The sequence below is a fragment of the Mirounga leonina genome, unplaced genomic scaffold (genome assembly GCF_011800145.1).
Source record: "Mirounga leonina isolate KUSES-001 unplaced genomic scaffold, KU_Mleo_1.0 Mir_150, whole genome shotgun sequence".
NCBI lineage: Eukaryota > Metazoa > Chordata > Mammalia > Carnivora > Phocidae > Mirounga > Mirounga leonina.
The window spans coordinates 7,784,781-7,809,859 of record NW_023270374.1 but is presented as its reverse complement, the minus strand read 5'-3'; the positions used below and the strand labels follow the sequence as shown (position 1 = coordinate 7,809,859).

General features: G+C 47.6%; 1 protein-coding gene across 1 annotated transcript in view; it reads right to left on the bottom strand.

Annotated features, from left to right (window-relative positions):
• RRBP1 (ribosome binding protein 1) overlaps positions 1-24,067 on the bottom strand; it is a 63,531-nt gene extending 39,464 nt beyond the window's left edge. The window contains 2 exon segments of the mRNA XM_035005800.1: positions 2-1,288; positions 23,841-24,067. Coding sequence (XP_034861691.1) covers positions 2-1,267 — 1,266 coding nt within the window. The 5' untranslated portion in view covers positions 1,268-1,288; positions 23,841-24,067.
• Positions 24,068-25,079: the final 1,012 nt, after the last annotated feature.

The window sequence follows — 25,079 nt, the reverse complement described above, 5'->3', positions numbered from 1 at the left end:
CCTCTGCCTTTTTGCCCTGGTTTGGGGTTCCCTCCTTTTTTCCCTGGCTGGGAGCCCCCTCTGCCTTTTTGCCCTGGTTCTGGGTCCCCTCTGCCTTTTTACCCTGGTTCTGGGCCCCCTCTGCCTTTTTGCCCTGGTTCTGGGCCCCTTCTGCCTTTTTGCCCTGGTTGGGGGTTCCCTCTGCCTTTTTGCTCTGGTTCTGAACCACTTCCACCTTTTTGCCCTGATTAGGGCTCCCCTCTGCCTTTCTACCCTGGTTTGGGGTCCCCTCCTCTTTTTTGCCCTGGTTGGAGGCCCCCTCTGCCTTTTTGCCCTGATTCTGTGCCCCTTCTGCCTTTTTGCCCTGATTCTGGGGCCCCTCTACTTTTTTGCCCTGGTTGGGAGCTCCCTCTGCCTTTTTGCCCTGGTTGGGGGCCCCGTCTGCCTTTTTGCCTTGGTTGGGGGCCGCCTCTACCTTTTTGCCCTGGTTTGGGGTTCCTTCTGCCTTTTTGCCCTGGTTCTGGGCCCCCTCTGCCTTTTTGCCCTGGTTCGGGGCCACTTCTACCTTTTTGCCCTGATTCTGGGCTCCCTCTGCCTTTTTGCCCTGGTTGGGAGCCCCCTCTGCCTTTTTGCCCTGGTTGGGGGTTCCTTCTGCCTTTTTGCTCTGGTTCTGGGCTCCCTCTGACTTTTTGCCCTGTGCAGGGCCGGTGGCTGGGGTACTGGCTTTGGCACCCACTGGGGGCACAACCACCATAGGCACCTCCTTGGGAGCAGTTTCTAAGATGGCAGCCTTGGAAGCAAGAACTTGAATAGAATTCACTACAGAACTAACTGCTGGTTCCACCTTTGCCACTTTTTTCTCCTTTTTCTTTTTGTCCTTAGGGGAGGAGGCAAGCTTCTCTTGGGGCATGGCTGGTACCGTGGCTACGGGGGCAATGACCACGGGGGGCTGGACTGCGGTTGGAGCCACGGCCACTGCAGGTGCCCGCACTGGGTCTTTGAGAAGGATGGTCATGTTGGGGGCTGGCTCATGGTAAGGTATCTTCCCGTTAGGTTTCTCTTCCTTTTTTTTGGTCTTTCCTTTCTTCTCCACTGTTTTCTCCTTCTTTTTCTTCTCCACTTTCTGGTGGTGAGTTTTCGCCATCTCCTTGCGCTGGTTAGCCAGGGCCTCTTCATAGGACGTCTCCTTCATGGAGAAGGTTGACACAAGGAAGATGCCGATGGCAGAAACGACCATGAATCCACCGAAGACCACAACCCCCAAGGTCTGAGTGTCGTAAATATCCATCCTGGCTTGCTTTCCTTTCACCTGCCAAATACATACATGTATATTACTTTTTGCAGAAACTGCAGCATTTGACAGTTTCTATCCTCATCCCTACCCCCAAAGTTAAGCTTTCACTAATTCTTCAGACTGATAAAGTCAAAGAAGAAACAAATTCCGGCAATCTCTGATGTCATACATCCCTTCCTGCCCCTCTTTAGAAGTGAGGCATTTTTTTTTTTTAAGATTTATTTATTTGAGAGAGAGAGCACGTGCTCATGGGGGGAAGGGGACAGAGAAACTTAAGCAGACTCCACGCAGAGTGCAGAGCCCAACACGGGGCTCAATCTCAAGATCCTGAAGCCTCACGGGGGCTTGATCTCATGACCCCGAGATCACAAACTGAGCCAAAACCAAAAGTCAAATGCTTAACTGACTATGCCACCCAGGCACCCCCCAGAAGTGAATTTTTATGAAAGATAAGAGCAGACCCCATTAGTGCTAGGACAGGAGGCAACAGAGGAATGGCAGAGTGCAGGTCTGGACACATAATACCCTGGAGACTCAGAAGCTACAATCACAGTTCAAGAGATTCTCCATTGCAGGGGTCAAAGATGCACATAAACACAAGCCCGGCCAGGGGTGAGACAATGGGGAGTGGTGAGGACTGTGGCAAGAATGCCCCAGTAAATTAGGGGACAAGTGTCCCCCAGCTATAGCTGATTGTTGTAGAAATGTGACTGCCATGTTGAGAGATCTTTCACTTTTTTGAATTAGGCTAGAAATGTTTTTCAAAGCAAAATCAACAGATTTTTTTAAAATACCATGTAAACCAAACCAAGTCCTTCTACAGGCTTTGAGCTGCATGCATTCTGGCCAGCAGGCCCCTGGCACACCATCTCTAACTCTGTTGTCTCCCTTCCTCAGTGCTGTGATAAACACAGTAACCCAGGGTCAGAGACAATCCTTCAGAATCCTGAAAAGTGATCAAAAATTTGCTGAGGAAAAAATGGCCTTCAGGATCGTTCTTAAAGAGCTGCAGAGCTTGCAGGGCACCTGGGTGGCTCAGTCGGTTGAGGGTCAGACTCTTGATTTCAGATTAGGTCATGATCTCAAGGTTGTGAGATCGAGCCCCAAGTCAGGCGGCTCAGTGCTGTGCATGGAGCCTGCTTAAGATTCCCTTTCCTGGGGCGCCTGGGTGGCTCAGTTGGTTAAGCGTCTGCCTTCGGCTCAGGTCATGATCCTGGAGTCCTGGGATCGAGTCCCACATTAGGCTCCTTGCTCAGCAGGGAGTCTGCTTCTCCCTCTGACCCTCTCCCCCATGCTCTCTTTCTCTCTCTCTCAAATAAATAAAAATCTTCAAAAAAAAAAAATAATAATAAAAAAAGATTCCCTCTCCCTCTCCCACCCCCTTCACAAAAAAAAAAAAAAAAAAAAAGTGGCAGAACTTGCAATTTGCACGTTAGGAAACAGGAAGTCTTGGAAAGTACACCAAATAAAAGACCCTAGGTTTGGAATTTCATGTCTGCAGGCTGCAAAGAGGGAGGGAAAACGGTGTCACCAGACCCAATCCTCACCCCAGGGAGGGAGCCCTTTGCCTGATGACACTCTCCAAACCAAGAGCATGAGCCACCTCTTCTCATTGCCTGTGGACCAGAGTCCATGGCTTCCTGGCTGCCAGCCCAGGCTGGGTCCGACTTCAATGAGGAACCCCAAGAGGCTTACTTATTTGGATGCATTCATCTTTTATCAACTAACTTTGATGCTACTATCACATTCCCAGTCCCCTGAATAGATCCCAGGCCCCCTAAAGGGGAGCAGTGATGGAATTAGTGAACAAAATGCAAGTGTAAGAAGGCAGGTAAGCGAAGGTGGAAAGAGAGGAGGGAGCAAAAGGAGAGAGGTCAACAGGCCCCCTTCCTGGCATGATCCCTGCCCCCCAAATCTCTAGACCTTGGGGTAGGCCAGGTCCAGGCTTGTCAGTTGAGATTCTGCCTCCATTGGGAGTGGGGGAGGGCAAGAGAATGGGGATTTCTCAAAAATCACAAAATCCAAATTCTGACAGTAGGGCATTTTAAAGAAGGGACTGAGAAGAGATTGTTTCAAATGTTTCAGCATTGGGTTCAAAGAAGAATCATTCTCATCACAGAACACACACATAATTTCACTGTGGCTTTCTAAATAAGCCCCTTGCAGGAACAGGGTTTAAGGGGCTCATGACCAAAACTCCACAGCACACGCACCCCCCACGGTAACCCCACCAGCTGCAGCTCTAACATTTTCTCCTCCCAGACTATCACCCTGGGTCTGCAGGACCGGGGGAACCTCCTTATCACAGCTGTAACCTCCACGAATGAAGTGTGAGGTGGGCTCACAGAGTCTTCGAATCCTCGGCAAGTGGATTCTGACCTCTGGCCGTGGGTTCTGACCATGTGAGCCATAGCCAGGCGCCCTCAAGAGAGGCTGTCCCAAATTAGCCTTTCCAGGAACACACTCACAAACAAGGTATCAGAAAGGAAACTGCACCCTGCTCAGCCCTGGAGGGAATCCAGTGGATGGAAGGGCAGGGACAAGAAGGCTTGGAACGTTCTACGGTCAGCTTCCATTTCTTGGTGGGCATCCACCAACTAAAATTCTGGGTCCTCACAAGGACCTCTCAAAACTTCACCAACATGGACACATTCAGGTACAAACACTACATTATAATCACTGTATTAATCTATTCTGATGACAAAAGTCCTCTGACACACTCCCCTTTGTCCAAGGCAGCACGATGCCAGGGGCCTGGGTCACTCCATAAGACCCAAGTGGCTTCTCAACAACTGTAGCCTCAAGGGGCCATGTCCCAGGGAGCTGTAGCAGGGTCACCACGCTGACACGCCACCAGGCTCCTACAAAGCAGGGACTGTCTCCCGCTGAGCACTGTGGGATCAGGGCAGCCTTGTGGTGGAGGCAGAAAAGCCAGGGTTGAAAAAAGTTGTCTTGAATCTTACTCAAGTTAGGCCAATGTGGGATACAAAAATATATCCTCTGTTGGGAGCACAGACTCGAGAAAAGCGAGCTGGGGAGAATATTTTTCCTCTGCCACACACAAATGTTATGTTTGATGGCAGCACAATGTGCCTTCCAAGTTTTGCAGAACGGGCTGCTCTAAAAAGAAATCCTATTCCCACCACTAATTCCTGAGTTAGAATTTCTTTAAAAGAAATCTTTCACAGGAAAATGAAAAGCCCTAGCCTTGAGAAGTAATACACTGGAACGCTTACGGCTAAGGCCATATCACCAGCAACAGCAAGGAAAGCTAAGGGAAAGCCAGCAGTCTCGCTGCTCTGCAGCTGGCCTGTATGGGGCAGAAACCTCAGGGAGAGACCCCAGACTCACAGGGTGAGCCAGTGATGCCTCCCAAGTGTGCTCTGGAGACCAGCACTCTGGGGGCTTTGCTTCTGGAATCCCTGCTGTCATTGAAAGGACCCCCAGCAGGAATGTCCCCCCGGGGTTTCCCACAGGGCCAGGCCCAGGTGGGCAAAGAACTGAGCCAGATGTGTGACCACCCACATCTTGTATGGGCTGACCACAAAGAACCTACGTTCTGTCGCTTCGGGAGATGTCTATGAACTAGGTGCTTTTACTTACTATTGCTAGTACACTTAAGAGTGTAGAGCAGAAAGGTCGAGGCCCCGGGAGGGAAGGAAGCAGGAGGCCACCCAGAGGCTCGGGGACCACTCCCAGGCTCGGCTGGCTGAAACTCACTGACCCACCTTGAGGGTCCTAAGAAAACGGCTTTTCTTTTGTTCCTAGCAGGTAAGGATTCAGGGAGCAAACGTGAGTAGTTCTTTAGACATGGCATACATCTGCTAACTCGTGTGGCCCAACCTACCCAGTCCAAATTGGCCAGTTCAGGCCAATTTGGCATTTGGGATTTGGGTAGGTCTTGTGAAGAGACCCTCGACAGCACGCCCACCCCCCGGGGCCGGCTCTCATTGCTAAGCAGCTGCTCTGCCACGGGCCATGTGCAGGTGCACGGAGACACATGGGGCAGGGGTATGCTGGGCACGTGTCCAAGGAAGCAAGTCTCTGGACGCACTTTCTGGGCACAGGTGACCAGCTAGGAAGGTACAAAACTAAAACAGAGTGACAATAAATCAGAGACCCTAGCAGATACGGCCACATCAGACTACCATCTCCTAAGATGTTTTTGTTGTTACTGATTTTTTTTTTTTTTTTTAAAGAGAGGAGAGATTGAGAAGGGAGGGAGGGGCAGAGGAAGGGAGAGAGAGAGAATCCCAAGCAGGCTCCATGCCCAGTGCGGAGTCGGACGTGGGGCTCCATCTCCCGACCGAGATCATGACTTGAGCCGAAATCAAGAGTCAGATGCTTAACCGACTGAGACATCCAGGCACCCCCCATCTCCTACGGTTTTTAAATATTGTGAAAAATACTGTGATCATCCATTTCCTACCACCCCAGCTCTCGTGTCACAGGACTCTGAAGCAGTGTTGACAAGGGTTGGAGGGGGGCTGACTGGGCTCATCTCTGAGTCTCCACTTCTATTAGATGCCGTGTTGACCGTAGGTTTTTTGGTAGAAATATTTCATCCGGTTAAGCTATCTTGAATTCCTAGTTACCTTTTCTTTTCTTCTTAACAATTGGGTACTGAATGTTAGCAAATGCTTTTTCTTTATCACTTGACATTTTCTCTGATCTGAAATGGGTTGAATCACAATAATATATATTCCAATGTTAACTCACAAATGGTTCGTATGGTATAAACACTTCTTGATGTTGGGCCTTTTCTTTTTTAATATTATCACTAGATTTGGTTTGTTCACCTTTTTTTTTTTTTTTATGTGAGATTTGCATGTGTGCTCGTAAGTGAGAAAGATCAGGAGTCATTCTCATGACCCTGTTCTTATGTGATCTTGGTAGCAGGGTCACTCATGGGTCATAAAATGAGCTAAGGATGGTCCCCTTCCCCCTGTTCTTTGGTTTGGTAGAATCTGCCTGTAAAACTGTCAAGATGTGGTGTTTCCAGATCTGTTCTTGGCGGTGGGGGGAGGGGGGAGGGAGCTGATTTTTAAGTGCTAATTTAATTTCATTTTTCCAGTCAGTTTTGAGATAGAACAGACATACAGAACTGTGTAAGTTTAAGGTGTACAGCACAATGTCTTGACATGTATATATGTCATATATATACATGATATAAATGATTATCACACTAAGTTCAGTTAATATCCATCATCTCATACAGAGACAAAAAACAAGACAGGAAAAAAAGGAAAAACATTTTTTTTTCCCCTCGTGAAGAGAGCTCCTACTCGCTCAACTTTCAGACAGGTCACACACAGCAATATTAGCTTAGTCATCATGCTGTCTGGTACACCCCTAGAACTGACTTACATTGTAACCGGGCATCTGTATCTCCTGACCCCCTGGCTGCTAGTCCCCCTCCCCCTGCCCATGTTAACCACATGCCATCTCTTTTTCTAGGAAACCAGTCCGGTGTGATTTTTTTTTTTTTTTAAGATTTCACATAGAAGTGAGATCATATGAAATTTGTCTTCCTCTGCCTTGTTTCCCCTAGCGTAACGCCCTCAAGGTCCTCCATGTTGCCGCAAATGGCAAGGTTTCCTTTTATGGATGAGTAATATTCCATTGTGTGCGTGCAAGTGTGCGTGTGGCACTTTTTTTTTTTAGACTTAAAGGTTATTTTATTTATTTATTTAAGTTTTTATTGTTATGTTAATCACCATACATTACATCATTAGTTTTTATCCACCCATCTGTCAATGCACACTTAGGTTGTTTCCAGGTCTTGGCCCATTATAAATTTCAATGATGATTCCAGAACCAGCTTTTGGGTTTGTGATCCAGCATAAATAATTAATTTTCATTATTCCTTCCTCTCATTTCTACTGGTTTATTCTAACTTCCTGACATGGACATTTATTAATTTTCAGGCCTTTCTTTTTTCTTGTAGCAAATAGTTAAGGCAATAAATTTCCCTCTAAGTACTGCTGTAGCTTCATCCTACAAGCTACAGCACACACACACAATTTTCACGACTGTTCAGTTGTATTTTCTAGTTCCCATATGATCTCTTAGACTCGTGAGGTGGCACATGAGGCTTTGCGTAATCATTGATAGCTCCTCATTTAACTGTGCTGTCATCAGAGGATCTGATCTGTGTGATAGAGGACAAAGCTTTCAGACTTTTAACCAGGATCCAGGCATAATAATTTTTTCCATGACCCAGGACACAGAAACATACACAACATATAAATAACAGAACTTTCATGAAATAACTCAATACTAGTACATGGATGCACAAGTATTTTCTACACCATTAAAATATTTGAACAGGTTTTTTATAATCAATTAAATTGATTTTGAGGCTCAACATACTGATTCAGACTATGGTATTTGGTATATTTTGCTAGATTGTGGTCAATTTTTATAAATACATGTACACTCTATGGAGTGAAGGGTTCTATGTGCATCCTTAGTTTGAGCTTAATAATGTTTTACAGAACCACGTTTTGCCAGCTCAATCTAATAGTTACCGAGCGCTTTTAACACTTCCCATCATGATCATGGACTTAACGGTTTCTCCTGGGAATCTGTCAATTTGGGTTTTATTTGAAGGCCATCTCATTAGGTAAACATCAGATCAGTGTTGTTACATCTTCCTGATACAGTGTCTGCTATTTCCCCCCTATTATATAGTGACCTTCTTCATCCCTAATAATGAACTTTTTTCCCCCATCAAAGTCTAGTTTGTCCGATTATTTAAAAAGTTATACCAACTTTTGGGACGTTAATATTGGCCTAGAATCATTTTCTATTCTTCACTTTCAACCTTTCTGTGTTCATATGTTTTAAGTAGAACTTTTAAAAATAGCATAAAGCTGGATTTTATTTTAAGACCAGTGTAGCAATTTGTCTTTTTAACTGGTAGGTTTAATTCATCAACGCCTATTGTGATTTCCTATATAACTGGACTCATTTAAACCTTTATTTTGTCATTCCTATTTATAATCCTTCTTCTTTGCTTATTCTGCCCCCACCCCCTTTATTTATGCATCCTATTGGACTATTTAGATTTTATCTCCTTTTCCTCTATGGTGTTCGGATGTTAATAATGCTTTTATTTTTTTTTTACTGACTCCTAAACTTATAATTAAAATTTGTTTTAAGATTTTATTTATTTAAGAGAGAGCACGTGAGCACGCATGCATGAGTGTGGGGGAGGGGCAGAGGAAGAAGCAGTCTCCCAGCTGAGCAGGGAGCCTGAATGCAAGGCTCAATCCCAGGACCCCAAGATCATGACCGGAGCCGAAGCAGACACTTAACCGACTGAGCCACCCAGGCACCCCTAATTAAAATGTTTCTGACCCTTCCATTTTCCTAACATACATATTTGACCTGATTTCACCAATGCCTCCAGCCACTTCCCCAACAGCAGCAGAACTGGAGAAGGCCTGAAGTCTGGTGCCCTTCCAACTGCCATGAGCCCCTTTTCCAACCTGGTGCACACCTCCACTCCTTCTCCAACACACACCCCAGGACTACTCCTTGTTTTTCCTCAGACAGCTCATGTTTGCATTCCCTAAATGTTTACCAATTTTTTTTGCGGACCACTGCTTCTTGCAGCTCACCCCCTTCTTTTGGGGTCTTTCCAAAGTACATCCTTGACCAGCTCTTTCAGCAAGGATCAATTCTGGATCAACTTTCTCAAGTCCCCACAGAGCTGCAATAATATCTTTACTCCACCCACACACTTCATGAATGGATTAACTAAGTACAAAATTCCATGCTGACAGTCCTTTTCTCTCACCACTTTGAAGACATTATTTTATCTGTGTTCCTGTCTTCTGGCTCTTTTTGGTGGGGGAGGAGGAGTTATTATTGGGAAACATGCTATTGATTTGTTGTTCCTTACCTTTAAAAGAAAATCTCTCATAACTTTCGAAGATTCATCTTTGGGGTTCTAAGGATTCAACAAAATATTTTTAGGTGTGTATCTTATTCAGACTCATTGCACATTCTGAGCTTGAGGGCTCACGTTTTTCATAAATTCTGGAAAACCCTGGGCCACTTTGTTTTTGAAAACATTCTTGCTCCTTCTTCGTGGCAGGATTCCTAATTAGACCTCAAGCTCTCCGTGCCGCCACTTGGGAAAACTCCTCAGACCTATGTTCCACTTCACCAACAGTCTCTTCAGCTGAATCTAACCAGCTGTATAATCAGCCCTTTGAATAAACTATTTGTTTTCAAGTTGGCCTGGTTTTTTTTCCTGGTACTATTTTTTCCATTACTATTTTTCATCATCTACTTTTATACCTTTAATAGTGATTTTGTGTCACATCTTTGGTGGGACGTCATCAGAGGCAATCCTATCTAGGCTGAGTTGTGAGCTTGTTTCGGAGCAGCTTAATCTTTGCTTCAACCAGACCCTCAGAAAGCAGCAGCTGCCGATTAATTTCTACACAAGGCATGGGCTTCCAGTAAACAAGATTCTCAGGGACTGCCGGCCTCCTCTGCCCCAGGACAAAACAGATAAGCTCCTGGGTCATTGCCCCTGGCCACTAGTCTGCCCTTCCCTTGAGGGAGCGGCCCTTCAAGGGAGCGGGTTTCACACGAGGGGGTGAGGGGAGGCTCAGGTCCCATTCCCCCCCTCAAGGAACTCCTGTTCCCCCTGGGTCATGACAGCCAAAGATTCAGGAGACTCCTGCTGACCGGACTCCACCCACACCCAGGGTCAGCTTACTTCTAGGCCCCAGTCATTCCCCTCGCCCTCCATTGCCAAAGGCTTCTGGCAATCTCTCTTACTAGTAGCTTATAAGCTCAGCTATGCTTTTTTAGAGAATGTTTATTAACTTTAACATTTCTAAATGTCTGGAAGAGGGTTTTCTCATCATCTCATCTAAATAATAAGTGTAATCTCTAATTTTTTTTTTTAACCCAGAGAAACTAAGAGAAAATTTGGTTGCTAAACAGTATATTCTGAAATAATTTATTTCATGTTTTAAGAGAATGGAAACAACTGACTTCCCACTTTAAAAAAACAATGCTTCTCATTTTAAAGAAAGATGAAACACTAAAAATAGAAACGTATTCTATTATAAGCCTTTGCTTATTCATCGGCTATTTCAGATTCAATTTCTATGCCTAAGGAAAAAAAGAAAGAATGGACATGTTCTTGTGTTTTTCCAAAATGCCAGTGTTTGGAAAAGTAGGTACTTGAAAAGGCCTAAATCTTCCTAGAGCTTACAGGCTTCACCTCATCAATGAAGACAACATGCCTCTAAGGCAGGAATCCAGAACGCCGACTTCTCTAAATGATTCTCTAAATGACGACTGTTAAGATGTGCTGGACCACGACAGAATTCTTAATGGGCCAGACATCAGGCTCCCAGAAAGCAGGGACCAGTCTCTTCTGCACTGTATCCAAGCAAACCTGAGCACATCAACACTCCCAAGCGCGCGATGAACGAAGGCTCTACGAAATATGCCATCGGGGTAGGAGATGCCCATTTATATGGCTGTACGGACCACATCCAAACAGAAAAACACGGGTATCCTGGCAGAGGAAAATAATGCACACTGTGGGAACTGGACACTTACACACTTTTGGAAAAAGTTATATCTTGGTTCTTCATAGTTTCCCCACCATTGCAAATGTGGTCTCTGTTTCATTCTGTTTGGTGCTGGTACCCAGAAACGTAATAGATTTCTATAGGGTGACTTTGCCCCCCAGCAACCTTAATTCTAGGGACACCTCCTTAGATTTTTAAAAGTATTTTCTCCGTACATAAGCATCCTGCCTATGGATCATGGTTTTGTTCCTTTCTCCCCAATCTTCCCATCTTTGTCTTCACTTTTTGAATTTTCCCTCCAGCACAGTGCTAAAGACAAGGAATGACAGCAGCTATCCTGTTTTTCCTTACCTCAAAGGGAAAGATTCAGGTGTCCTGCTGGTTAGTGTGATGTTTGCTTTTTGTAGATATCCTTTGTTTATTTCAGGTTCTTGGTTCAATGTGGGTAAGTTATATTTTCCTAGAAATTTATTTGTTGCCAGAACTTGCAAAACTCTTCCCATGTGGAGATGTAAAAAAATAGGTCTTCTATGTATGATGTGTGGTATAGCCCCCTCCTTGGGATCCTTCAGATATTTTTAATAAACATCTATGACACTGGTTTTATTTATTTTAATTTAGCACAAGTTGTTCATTCTAACCACTTACCTTTTTAATGTCTTCTACATTTGTAGTAAAGTCCCATTTTACATTCTTGAGAGGATTTGTGCCTTTTTCTTTAAGATTTTATTTATTTATTTGACAGAGAATACAAGAGAGGGAATACAAGCAGGGGGAGTGGGAGAGGGAGAAGAAGGCTTCCTGCGGAGCAGGGAGCCCGATGCTGGGCTCGATCCCAGGACCCTGTGATCATGACCCGAGCCGAAGGCAGACGCTTAATGACTGAGCCACCCAGGCACCCTGTGCCTTTTTCTTGATCAATTTTGCTTGGTATCTGTCAACATTACTCATCTTTTCTGAGAATGAAATCCTGGATTTGTTGGATTCATCTATGTACTTATTTGGTTTCAGTTTCATTCATTCCTTCTCATCCGTACTTTCTTCTGACTGGTTTCAGTTTATTTTGTCTTTCATAACTTCTGGAGAAAGATGCTTACTTACAGCTCACTACTTTTCATCTTTTCTGATGTATGTATTTAAAGGTACACATTTCCCTGTAAATAATACTTTCGCTACATTCTACAAGGTTTGATGTGTAGTATTTTCATTACCACTCTATTTCCCCTTTTATTGACCTACAAATAAATGCTAAAAGCACACTTTTACAAAATTTCTGAATATATGGAGATTTTCTATTTTTATTCATATTTCCAGTTTAACTAAACTGTGGTCAGATTACCTGCTCTATATAATCTCAATCCTTTGATATTCGCTGACACTTACTCTAAGGCCCCAGATATGGCCAATCTTTAAAAATTTTGAAGCCAACTGTGTATTAGTTGGCTGCAGCATTTTACTTATATATAGTCACAGACAGACCACATTAATTTTGTTCAAAGTTCTAATCATCACTGATTTTTGTCTGCTTAGCTGTCAATTACTGACAGGGGGTGCTAAAAGTCTTTACCATGATTATAGATTTGACCACTTCTTGTAGTTCTGTCAACTTTTGTCTTACGTATTTTGTGACTAAGTTAGTAAGATGCACTCAAAGTTAAAACTGCTGTATCTTTAAGCCGAATTAAACCTTGATCATTATGAAGTGCCCTTTCTCTCGATAATACTTTGTGTCAAAGCCTCTTTTACATACCAATAATACAACACCAGTTTTCTTTTCTTTTCTTTTTTTCTTTCTGTTTTTTGGTATTAAGTAATCCTATGGCAAGCGCAGGCCTTGAACTCATGAACCCGAGATCAAGAGGCGCACACTCCACTGACTGGCGCCCCCACACCAGTTTTCTTTTAATAGATTTCCTATAATACATCTTCTATCCTTTTATTTTCAACCTGTCTCCTGTTTACAGAACAAGAGTGGATTTTTTAAATCCAGAATATCTTTATGTTTTAACTGCAGTATTTAATCAATTTATACTACATATGAATACTGATATATTTGAGTTTAAATCTATAATCTATTTTGTGCTATTTTCCCATCTGTCCTTTCTTATCTCTTTTGTTTTAAATCATTCCATTTTGCCCCCCTCTACTCTTACAGAATACAGTTTCCATTCTTTAGTAATTACCTTTAAAAAAGAACACGCAGGGTTCACCAAGTTCAAAGTTAAACGAGTCCACCCCTTCCCCTAACTCCATTATTCTTTTTCCTTCAGTGTTACTGTTCTCATGTATTTAATCCTCTCCCTTTTACAGCCACCACCCCCATGCCAAATGTTACTATTATTCTTTCACATTTGTTTAGAGTGGCCCAAATATTTACCACCCTCTACTCCTTGCTTGTACAGCTTACTCCTTCCATTTGCCATTACTTGCCCTAGAGCATCCTCCAGAATTTCCTTTAGCAAGGCTCTGTCACTAATTACCTGTCTTGGTTTTTGCCTTAAAAGTCATCTGGGTTTTTTGGTTCTTGATGTTTTTACCCCTTTGTTTCCTATATCACTACACTGTCTATATATGGGTGTTTTTTCCTTTTTCGAATGGGAGCCTCATCCATTCCGTAAAACCCTCAGGCATCATCTCGTCCAATACTGGCTCTGGCCCACGATCTCTCCTTGAACCCCAATTAGACACACTTCTCAGTCTATCCTCCCTGATTCTTAATTGGTCTTAGAAATTTTTCATCTATTTGGTTCTCGAAGATGAAATCTGGACATTTTCTTCTGCTCTTTCAGTTCACTTTTTCTCTTTAATCTGCTGGGTTTTTAATTACAATTATCAAGCTGCTCATGTCTAGAGGTTGTCCCTGCTTCCTTTTTAAAATTTGCAAGGTCGTTTTATAGTTTCCTTTCCTGGTATGTATTTTCGAGCTTGTCTATTACTTGAAGTATAGTAAGAAGCATTGTTCACAATCGGGAGTCAACCCCTCCACGGTCTGGTGTTTTCACAGATCTGTTTCTGCTGGTCCTCATTCACGGCACTCTGCATTCCTTGGGTTTACCAGGGACTGCTCACTTTCCTGTGAAAATTGCACGCGGGGATTCACTAAGCCTGGAATAAAGGGGCAGTCCTTCGGAGACCTGCTCATCTGCTCCCTTGCAGGATGGCACAGAAGCGCTAGAGCAGAACTACTCCTCTAAAATAAAGAACTTTAAAATCGGCTGGAGCATTTCCTTCCACTTAGGTCATGGGATCTTCATGAGGTACAGCCTGTGAGTACAAGCTGGGGAATGGGCTTATTTCTGGGTTGCCTTCACCCCGGAGGTGCAGCCCTCTGTGGTTCCAGCTCTCAGGGCAGGCTCTTCCATCATACTGCCCCCTGTGCCCAGGGATACCCCAAAATTCAGAGTTTGCCCCATTTGCCAAATGCCCTCAGGGTTGGGCTTACTGTCCAAGGTCACTCGTTTCACTGAGGTTTTGGCCTCCTCATTATCTTCCAAGAGTAAATAACCTACGTGTCCATCACTAGATGAATGAACAAAGAAGAGGCGGTATACTTTATACACATACACACACACACACACACACACTCTCAAACTAGAATATTACTCAGGCAAAGAAAAGAATGAAATCTTGCCAATTGTGAAAACATGGTCACACCCTGAGGGTGTGAATGAGATAAGCCAGACAGAGAAAAACAAGTATCACATGATTTCACTTATAAGTCATAATCTAAAATACAAAAATGAACAATCCACACCAAACCAAACCCAGATTCAGTTACAGAGCACATAGTGGTGGTTACCAGAGGGGAGGGAGGCTGGGAATGGGGGGAGGTGAAATGAGTGAAATGGGTGAAGAGAATCAAGAGGGACTAACTTCCAGTTATAAAATAGATTAAGTCATGGGGATGTAATATAAGCATGGGGAATACAGTCAATAATATTGTACCAACTGTGACAGTGACAGATGGTAGCTCAACTTATCGTGTGATCAGTTCTCAGTGTACACAAATCACTGTTGTACACATGAAATAGAATATTGTGTATCAATTACACTACAATAAAAAAGAAAATATCCCAAGCCATTCCATGCTTTTCAGAGGTGCTTTTTATCTGTTACACAGCACCTGCCCTGCACCCCCCTACCCTCCCAGTCAGAAGGCTGGTCCAGACCACCCAATCACCAGAACACAGTGGCCCCCTCACTTCTTGGGGCTACTGACATTTGGCTCTGTTGTGTCAAGAGACACTGAGGTTTGGCATTCCTAGCCAAATGAAATCCTAGCCAACCAAGCTCTTAAAAGAAAAAGGTGAACATCCCTGCTATGTGACAGCAGGGCTGCTTATGCGGCTAGGGAGACTTCCAAATCCAGACCTGGATAGACATCCATCCCAAGAAGAGGGGAGACTGCAGCGTGTCCCTGCACCACCGACCTGGGCTCTGCACACAGATTCCAGAAGGTGGAAGGATCTCCAGATTAGAAATGTGGGGGTCAGGGCTGAATGTTGGCACCTTTGTTTTTAAGAAATCCCCAACATGCAGTACATTAACCTGGGGGTGGGGATCAGATAACTCAGTCCCCAGATCGAGGCTCTCCCTTCATTTCACGAAGAGGAGCTGTGAAGAGGAGCTGTATTTCCACTCGGATTTGTGGTGGAGGTAGCATTTGCTCATCAGCAACAAAACCTGACCCTCTTTCACGAGCCTTTTGTAAAAGCCCATCTTGGATTAACGAATTCCATGGCCAAATGCTCCCATCTCAGTGACAAAGGGGGAAGGATGGTATGAGTGAGTCATTTCTTGTTAATAGCGATGGTAACTCAAACTTAATTCTGGTTCCTTTTTAAAGTCGGCCATTGTATAATATATTCCGAGCCCTCTGGTCCTGCTGGTGGGAGTATAAATGAGTCCCCACACCTTGGGAAAAACTCTGGCCTCTCTTCTAAAGCTGAGCATATGCCTCCTTGAGGCTTGCAATCCCACTCCTAGGAACGGACCCGAAAGCCATGTGGATAAGTGGTCACCACAGTGAGGGGCAGGACTTTATATTTCATAATATCATGTAATTTCTACCATATTATAACGGGAGCCCCCAATTACAAACAGTCCAAGTACCCATGCAGAGCAAAATGGTCACTGGTACAAGACTCACAAGCCGGAGTACCACGCGACAATGCCGGAGTACCACGCGACAATGCCGGTGAACCACCACAAGGCGGACAGCACAGAGCACTCCCACCCCCACATCCAGTGAAAGGCCCAAGAGAGCATGGGCCGCATGATTCCATTTCTACCTCAAGTTCAAACACGATGGAGCGAATCTGTGTGCCAGGAACCAGCTACCCCTGGCGATGGGCAGCAGCTGGAGGGGGCAGAAGAGGAACTTGTTGGGGGATAATATTTCTTGATTTGCTGGTTAAACAGGGTGATCAGTTTGTGGCAGTTTACAACTGGGCTGCAGACTCATGACCGAGCACTTTTCTGTGTATGTAGTTTACTTTAGTAAAGAGCTTAAAAACATACATGCCCACTCTGGTGGGAAACTGTATCACCCGGAACTTGGAAGGCGGAGCATCTCTGGTTGCCGGAGCATCTGTGGCCCTGTCGCTGCTGCCATCTCCCAGCCCTCTCCCAGGCATCGTGGCCTTGTTCCCACCGAAGAGGCGGGTGGCTGGGGCCAGGGGCTGGGAAGGCAGTCACCTCCTGCCCAGACCTCGCAATCCGTGGCCACACCCACTGTGCTGCCCCACGGACCCACTCTTAAAAATCCAACTGCTCAGAATTAAGTCTCCAACTTCATAAACTCCCAACTTGGGAGGGAAGCAAGTTAACACAGAAAACAGTGGCTGGGCTTCAGAGTCGTAGCTAAAGTTGACCTTTTCATTGTCCCTTGACCCGCCACCGTAAGACTTCCTTAAGGGGGTCAATAATTCATTCTTTAGCACAATTCATCCTTTTCCTCAATCACTGTGACTGCTACTAAATTCTGAAAATTACTATTTCGTTTCCAACTTACTACAAATATCGAGAAGGCAGAAAGAAATGAAAGTGTATTCAACAGAAATAAGGCTACGTCTAATTCCTATTCAGGAGTTGTCTTAATTGAAAAGAAAACAGTTTGGATGTAATCGGGTGGCACGTTTTAACCGCTGAATGAGAAGTTCCAGAGAAACATATCACCTGGGCTTTGGGCAGAACAAGCGTCTTCACCCTTCCAGGGAAAATGAGTCGGCCAGACACTCCCATCACAAAGGGTGAGGAATCGGGACCAACTTTTCATTTCTTTGCCCAAAAGCAAAAGCAGGAAGAGTGGAGGAGAAACACAACGATGGCGGTAGACCAGGAATGGACCCTTACCAACCAGACTACCTGCCTCACCCACCTTCCCCCGCCTCCCCTGGCCTCCACACACCAAGTCCTCCGAGGACAGTGAACTCCGTGCGGGAGGCAGGAGGCTCCTCTCCTCAATTCCTGTGCTCCTCGAAGTCTGACTAAAAGCGAGAATAAAATGCCATCTACAAGAAAAGAATTTTCCTCCTACCACTAAGGAACACTCTTGCTCACTAAACACAAAATCCACCTCTTCTCAGAGAGAGCCAGCACATTGTTCAAAGCAAAAATAACATTTTCTTTCCTGGCGAGCATGTTGTCACTGATACACTCAATTATTCCCCAGCCCCACCTAATGCCCAACAGGCACGGAAGGAGACCGAGGGTGTTCGCTGCATGTTCTCCTCCTGGCACTGCAAGCAGCTGGGAAGGGCCCAGCCCCAGCCAAGCACCTTGACATGGACAGCGGGCTGTGGAGAGACGAGGAGCGCGGAAATTAATATAACTGGCCTGGAGGGAATCCAAAAATCACTTGGCTTCGTAATATGTTTTTTGTGTTTATATCTGATGCTCTAGGAATCCTGACTACTTCAGGCTAAACAATAACATACGCATAGAACATGAGCACTAGAAAATCCTCTCCCCACTAGCTCGGCAAGGATGGGCACCCACCGTGTGCCAGGCACTATTCCGGGCATTAGGGATACCTCAGGGAAAGAGAACAGACACATCCCTGCATCAGCAGAACGGACAAAGTCAGTCATGTATGCAACATGCCTGGCTGGCGATAATGAAGAGAAAGCGATACAGAGAAGTGGGACAGGGAGCAGGGATGAGGGTGGGGGATCCGCTAGGGGCTGTCACTTTAAGTAGGGTAGTCAGGGAGATAACACTTCACCGACCTGAAGAAGATAAGCCATGTGGCCATCTAAGAAACAGTGTCCCATGGACAGCAACAGCAAGTGCAAAGGCCCCGAGGCAAAAGCATGCCTGAGAATCAGAGGCCAGTGTGACTAGAGCAGAGGATACAATGGCAGGAGTGAAGCCAAAGTGAAAGCAGGGCCCTTGGAGGCCACAGTAAAGACTGGCCAAGGAGGGTCTTGAACAGAGAAGTGGTATGACCTGCTCTGGGAACAGACTAGAAGGCAGAGGGTGAGGGCAAAAGCAGGGACACCTCCTCAGAGCTAGTGAAGTAACCCATGAAAGAGAGGAGAGGGGTTTGGACCAGGGTGGTATCAGCAGAAGTGGTGAGAAAGGTTGCATTCTTGCTCTATTTTGAAGGGGGAGGTTTGCTGGTGTACAGGATACAAGAATGAGAAAGCAAGGAATTAAGGATAAACCGAAGTTTGTGGCCTGAAAGACGGGGCCATTTGGCCTAGTTTCATTTTACATGAAGAGGAAACCAAAGCCCAGGAAGGATAAAAGTCAGGTCCAAGCTCACACCATTTACTTCTGGGACTAGAACCCCAAGTACCGCTTCTCCCTCTGCTCCCTCCTGCACCTCAGCAGGAAACAATGGTGACCGCTCAGGTCACACCTGGATGCCCTCCAACTCCTCTCTGCTCTCAGATGCCAGAGTAGACAGCGCGCCCTCGGGGACTGCCAACACCAAGCACATAATGAAAACCAGGATAGGATGTTGGTGAATGAGACCCACAGGCCCTGCCCAGAGAAGATGATCAAGTCCATGGCTGCCATGCAAGAAAGCAGACCTGCTGTGCTCACACATTCCCATTCTCCCCAGAAGAATCCCCCAAAGCTAGACTTCTAACGAAAAACTTTAAAAGTGGCTTAGTTGTTTAATAACATGAGGGTGGCCAAACAGATCTCATGTGCAGGCCAAGTTCAGTCCATTCAGGGCACCATCTTGGAACCAGGCTCAAGACAGCCTAAAACAGACCTGGTCCACTCACACCTTGACCAGGGTTAGGGCCTGGAATTAAAGGTTTCAGCTTAAGATGGTCTTTTATTCCAACTTTTTAGCCAGCAGATGCCATTCATTATCACTATAAATAGCTGATAACTTCCAGAACAATCTTAGTGAACCTCCTGTCTGACCGAAAAGAGAGTAAGCAGCTGCCCATCATTCTGTGTTCTTTGTTAACTTTGGTTTTACCTTATTCTACAAGGAGGACTAAGATAAGCCCACTAGTACAGCCAAGAATTCACAAAGTCTTCCCAAATACTCTCCAGTGATCCTTTCAAAGTTGTATAGAGTATAACAGAGCCCTGCAAATGACCCAGGAAACAACTCATGTGAGCCAAGTATGAAAACACCAAGACACTGCTACGTGTAAGGCTTAAGGACCAGCAGCTGTTCCAATCTTGCCAAAATAATCGAATTTAGAAATTACAAAACTTTCTTCATAAATCAAAGTTGCTTCCCATTGCTAGACAGTGGGATACACATGTCACTCACGGCACTTAAGGGAAACACATTAGATGTGTCTGGTTTTTATTTTATTTTTTTCAAAGATTGTATTTATTTGAGGGAGAGAGCATGCACCTGCACAAGCAGGGGGAGGGAGAGAGGGAGGGGGAGATGCAGACTCCCCCCTGAGCAGGGAGCCCAATGCGGAGGCTCAATCCCAGGACCCTGAGATCATGACCTGAGCCGAAGTTAGATGCTTAACCGACTGAGCCACCCAGGCGCCCCAGATGTGTCTGGTTTTTAGATGTGGCAGTCGGATTGCTGGTTTCAGGAGACTCGTCAGAATCTGTCTGCCTAAGAAAACAGCCTCCTAGGAAGTCCCTTAGTTAATTTTCCATAATGCTGGATAGCCCTCTTGCCCAGGCTCTCCCTTAGAATTAAATATTAACTTTCCCTACAAGCCATATGCCGTCTGCCCAATACCTATTTGGCTTGGTCCGGCTGACCATTCTGATGCTGTTGATAGCAGGTTAAGAATTTCCCCCGGGGTTGGGCCACTATCTGTGCTGCTCCCTCACCCACTTTTTTTCTTGGTATGCAATTTATGATGCACACAAAGAGGCAGAAATCAATGCTTTCCAAGGGTGGTATCTTATTAGGGTGAAGCCCATGAACTGCCACTAGCCAACTGTTAATGACGTATAAAATGGGCATCTTATATGGTTCAACATGATACTTCTAAATGCTCAAGAACAGAGACTTGAATGTTTAAAGAATTCCAACTACCTTGAACTCTTAAAAAAAAAAAAATAAGAAAAAAAGAATTCCAGCTATCTCTAGATCAGCACTGTCCAGGAGAACTCCTGGTGATAATGGAAACGATCTAAATCTGCACAGCAAACACACAGCTACTGAGCATGTGAAATACGGCTAGTATGACTAAGAAACAATTTTTTAATTTTACTTGATTGTACTTGTTTTAAGCTGAAACAGCCCTATGTAGCTACTGCATTGGACAACAGAGTTCTTCACACAAGAAACAGGTCTCACTCATTTATATTTACAGTGTTTGAAGGCCCAGCACACAGGAGACATTTGATAAAGAAATGAAAAATACCTTCTTGCACTGAATACATTTTCAATCGGCTGTGTACCTTTCTTCCTTCAGCTCTTAATTCTGATCTTCTAGCTCCACGTCCTCCCTTAGGTAGTTACTATCCCAGCAAATGTGGAATTATCAGGCCCTGTGGGTGATATTCAGAAGGCCAGGCCCACACTGCCCAGCAGCTGGGCAACAGGAACTGACCATCACCACTTGACCTGTTGGGCCTCCATGTTCCCATCCACAGAATGGGAACAACCATACCTATTCTATAGAATGGGGCTGCTGCAAGGCCTAGATATGCGTCCAAGTTGTGAACTCTGATTCTCAACAGTCAACCTTAAAAACCAAGCTGAGCTCAGCTTGAGTTGTCCAATGAAGTAGGAGGCTAACTAGCAAGAATATTAACAGGTATGGCGGTCTACCTCACTTGGTCAACATTTATCGTGTTACAGGCCAGGCCTTAACTACTACTGTAGGGCCTGGATGTACAGCTGGATAGCAGTCTCTGCCTTCCTAATTCTGACTGACCATTATTTTTTCCCTCCCAAAACAAGATTTTAGCGAACAAAAATCCACAGTCTTGAAAGAACTTGAGTCCCTGCCTAAGTGTCATTCATTAGTAAAAGTTCCCAGAGATAAAAGAATAAGAAGAGTCTGGGGTCCTGACACTTTTAAAAGGTGTCCCTATTACATAATAAGCCAATATTCCACTTAAACCATTTCCATTCAACGACTTCGACAGAATTTGGTACTGTATAATTATTGCAGCCTGTTAACTTAGGAATCGTTTCAGCAAAGAGCTTAATTGCTCCAATGTGACTCAATCATTCAGGACTTATCTAAAACTCTCCAATCACCCAAAAATATTCATGCACCAAGGTACCACACTAACTTATCTCTTTACAGATGTTCAAAGGCTGATTCCTAACTATGAAAGAAAGGAGTCCTGTTACAGCATGGTGCCTACAGCTCTACCCACTAAACATCCTCTGTTTCCAAACCCCAAGACACCTTTCTTGTCCCTATCCTAGCCGCCCTGCAAGCCACGGTTGCATTGCTCCAGGTAAAGGGAAAACAGCCTAGTGGGAGGTATGCCTCCACTTTTCCTCCTTTGCGTAAATGGATAGGGAAATGGCATCTCCAGGACCTTAGAACCGGAAATTTCTTTCTGGAAAGGAAACAGGTTGGCAGCCCATGGTGGGGCTGACCTTTAGAAAGTTCATAAAGTAATTGAGACATCACCATCGTAAGCAGCATGCTGCAGGATCACCAAGACTTCTCTGGTGTCAGATTAAGAGGAAGTTAAGAAGAGCAAGCACAGAAGAAAAGTGTAAGGAGGGAGGTAGAGTCAATAGGAGAATGCTTCCCAACTGCGTAGGGCGGGTGTAAAACGTGCAGCTGTCCCTCCTGAGAGTGCTGGAAAGAAGACCCGGGTCTCCAGAAACACTCAGCAATCAGAATTCTAAAGCGATCTCTAGTTCAGGATGTTGAGGCCCTGGTGGTCTCACTTCCCCAAACTCCAAAAAATACCCCCACGCTGCAGGTTCCAGCACAGTAAGCAAGCAGTGAGGTGGGAGGTTCCCAAGCACCCTTCAAAGTTTCATTTCCTTGGTGCTTCCCAGTCTCTGCTGACCTCCGACCTCCACGAGTTATTGCCAAACTGCCTTCTGTTTGCACAAGGTCCTAGTTTTTCCCAGCTCTTGCTGGGGAGGTTGCCCTGACCGTACTGTGAGTGGGTGGTATATCTCCAGGTTACAGATAAGTAAACCCAGGTTCAGAGAGGTTAAGGGACTTGCGCAGAGGGTCTGTAAGTGAGGGCTGGGAGTGGAATCCAGACCTTGGGACTTCTGTGAGCCCTCTGCCTGCGGTAGGCAGGCTGGAGGCAGAACCAGACTCCACCTCCCTCTCATGCCCCGCAAGCCCCTAAAAACTCATCCCAGCAGTACCAAGCAACACTTGTTGGCTATTCCCTACGCGTGCTGGGTCTTCACCGCTTTTCTCTTAAGTAGAAATGATTGGCAGCCCCGTTTTTCAGACGGGAAAGCGGACACCCGGAGTGAGACAGCTTGGCCCAGGTCACCCTGAACGCTGCTGGGATTTCAGAAGCCCACTCCCTTAACCGTTACACCACAGTGAGCTATCCTTTATTATCTGTAATCTGGGGAAGGGTCCCCGACGCTTCCCGGACGCCCTACTAGAAGCGCACACCCCCGCCCGTCCTCCCTCCCCAGGGCGCGGACTGGGGAGCCCGGCGGGCCGGGGACGGCGCCAGGCCGGGTGCCAGCGCGCTTGGCCGCCCGGGCCGGAGGTGCCCGCTTCCGCCTGGGCCTGGCACCGCTGGCCCATTCATCGTGGCGCGGGCGGGGCGGACCGGGCAGGGCCCGGGTGGCCCCATCACCCCGCTGGGCGCCTCGCGCCGGGCTCCGCGCTGCCGGGCCGGGGAAACGGAGCCCCCGGCCCCGCCGCCAGGGGGAGCAGAGAGCCGCCGCCCGCACTCCGGGAAGTTGCCACCCCGGCCGCCCCGGCGTCCGGACCCCGGACGGTCCCGGTCCTTGCACGGCGTTCCCCGCAGCCCCGAGTCCCAGGCCCGCCTTGTCGGGGGCCGCCCGCCCCCCCCGGAAGCGCCTCCAGGCCGCAGCCCTCAGGCGGGCGTGCTCGGCCCGCGGGCCCCCCATTCAATCCCGCCCTCCTCCCCCGCGGCCGGCCCCCGCCGCCTTCCGCCCGCCCCCCCATCCCTCCAGCCCGGACTCCAGCCCGGCAACGTCATCCGGCCGCTTCCCGAAACTTAACCCCTTCCTCCGCCAGCTGTGCGCCGCCCCGCCCCGCAGCCAACTTTCTTAGCCCAACTTCGGAGCGTGCGGGCCGGTCCGACGGCCCGCAGGGAGGGAGGGGTCGCCACGTCGCACTGCCGGGCCGCCGCAGGTTTCCCCCCACCAGGACGGCGAGGGGCGTGAGGTCCACACCGCGGGGCGCGCTCGGCCGCCGCCCCTGCACGGGGTTCGCCCGGCACACGCCCCCCGGGGTCCGACCCGACCCCGAGGGTCGGCGGCCGCAGCGACGGCAGGCGACGGGCGGCGCCGCCGGGGGAGGGGCCGCCAATGAGACGTGTCACTCGCGGCGCTGCCGGCTCCGGCCCTGGCGCCCCGACGGCCCGGCCCGCGCGCCGCCGCCGCTGCAGGGCCCGGCCAAGTTTCTTACCTGCAGCCGGAGACGCGGGAGGGAGAGCGAAAGGGCAGGAGTCGCCGCCGCCGCGGAACCGGGAGAGAGGAGCCGGCCGAGCCTCCGCCGAGAAGCCGCCCCCGAGCAGCTGCAGGCGCCGCGACCCCGACGCCGTCCGCCCCGTCCGCCGTCCGCTCCGGCCGCTCGCTGGCTGCGTGCGCGCGTGTGGAGTCGTGGCACTTTCTGCCTCGGAGCTGGCGAACGGCCCCCTCCACTGGGATCACCGCCTCCTGCCTTCCCCACCCGGGCCAGCCATTCATCGAGCCGCCTCTCCCCATTGGCCCGCGCCCCGCCACTCCGTGGGTCGCTGGCCAGTCAGAGCGCAGGCGGCCGAGCCGCGGCGGCGGCCATTGGGCAGAGAGGAGGGTCTCCGCCTCGACCAATGGGAGAGGGGAGGAGCTGCGGGGAGCCGCGGGGGGGCGGGGCCGGGGAGGGGCGGGGTCGCGCGGTGCGGCGCTCGGCCCAGCGCGGGGGCGGGGCGGGGCCGAAACGCCCAGCCAAAGGCGGAGGGTGGGGGGCCCGCCGGTCAGCCCCGCCCACTCCAGGCCCGCGGCGCCTCTCGCAGTCACTGCCTAGGGGCCGGCTCTGCCCAGGCAGGCTGCGGAAGGTTCGAATCCTGACGGTGCGGAGCCTGCGCCCCTGAATCTCGGCAGGCCGAGGTGGCGGTGGGTGTCACCCTGAGCGCGGTTGCGCAACCCGCCAACAGCCGGGAGGAGTGCCTTATTTAAACCCACTAACTTCCCCCAGGCAGCGGCACCTCCAGGCCCAGGGTGTGAGGACAAATTCTGCTGGTGGTCAGCCCCAAGAGGACGAGCTGTAATCTTCAGAGATGGCATTCAGTACCAGAAAGGATTTTCTTGAGCAAATGGAGGAATTGGGATCGAAAGACCAGAAGGTGCATAAGGAGTCGAGGGTGGATGTGATTGCACCCATTTTTAGGGGTGGTACAACTGAGTACAGTCTATTTGAGTTACTCCTTACAAAGCACGGCGGGCACAGCAATAAATGTAATCCACCCTATGGTGTTTTACTCCGTGTAAGGAAGAGGGTGAGAGGGTCTGACCCAAGCAAACTCACCCGTTTCCCGGAAAACTGAGCAAATAGTACTTCATAATATGGTCTCCTCCCCTCAATATAAGCTAACTACTGTCTCTTCATAACCAAATAAGTCTTTCAATTAAGGTAATTTTAGGCCTGGTTTTTAACCATTATATCGGG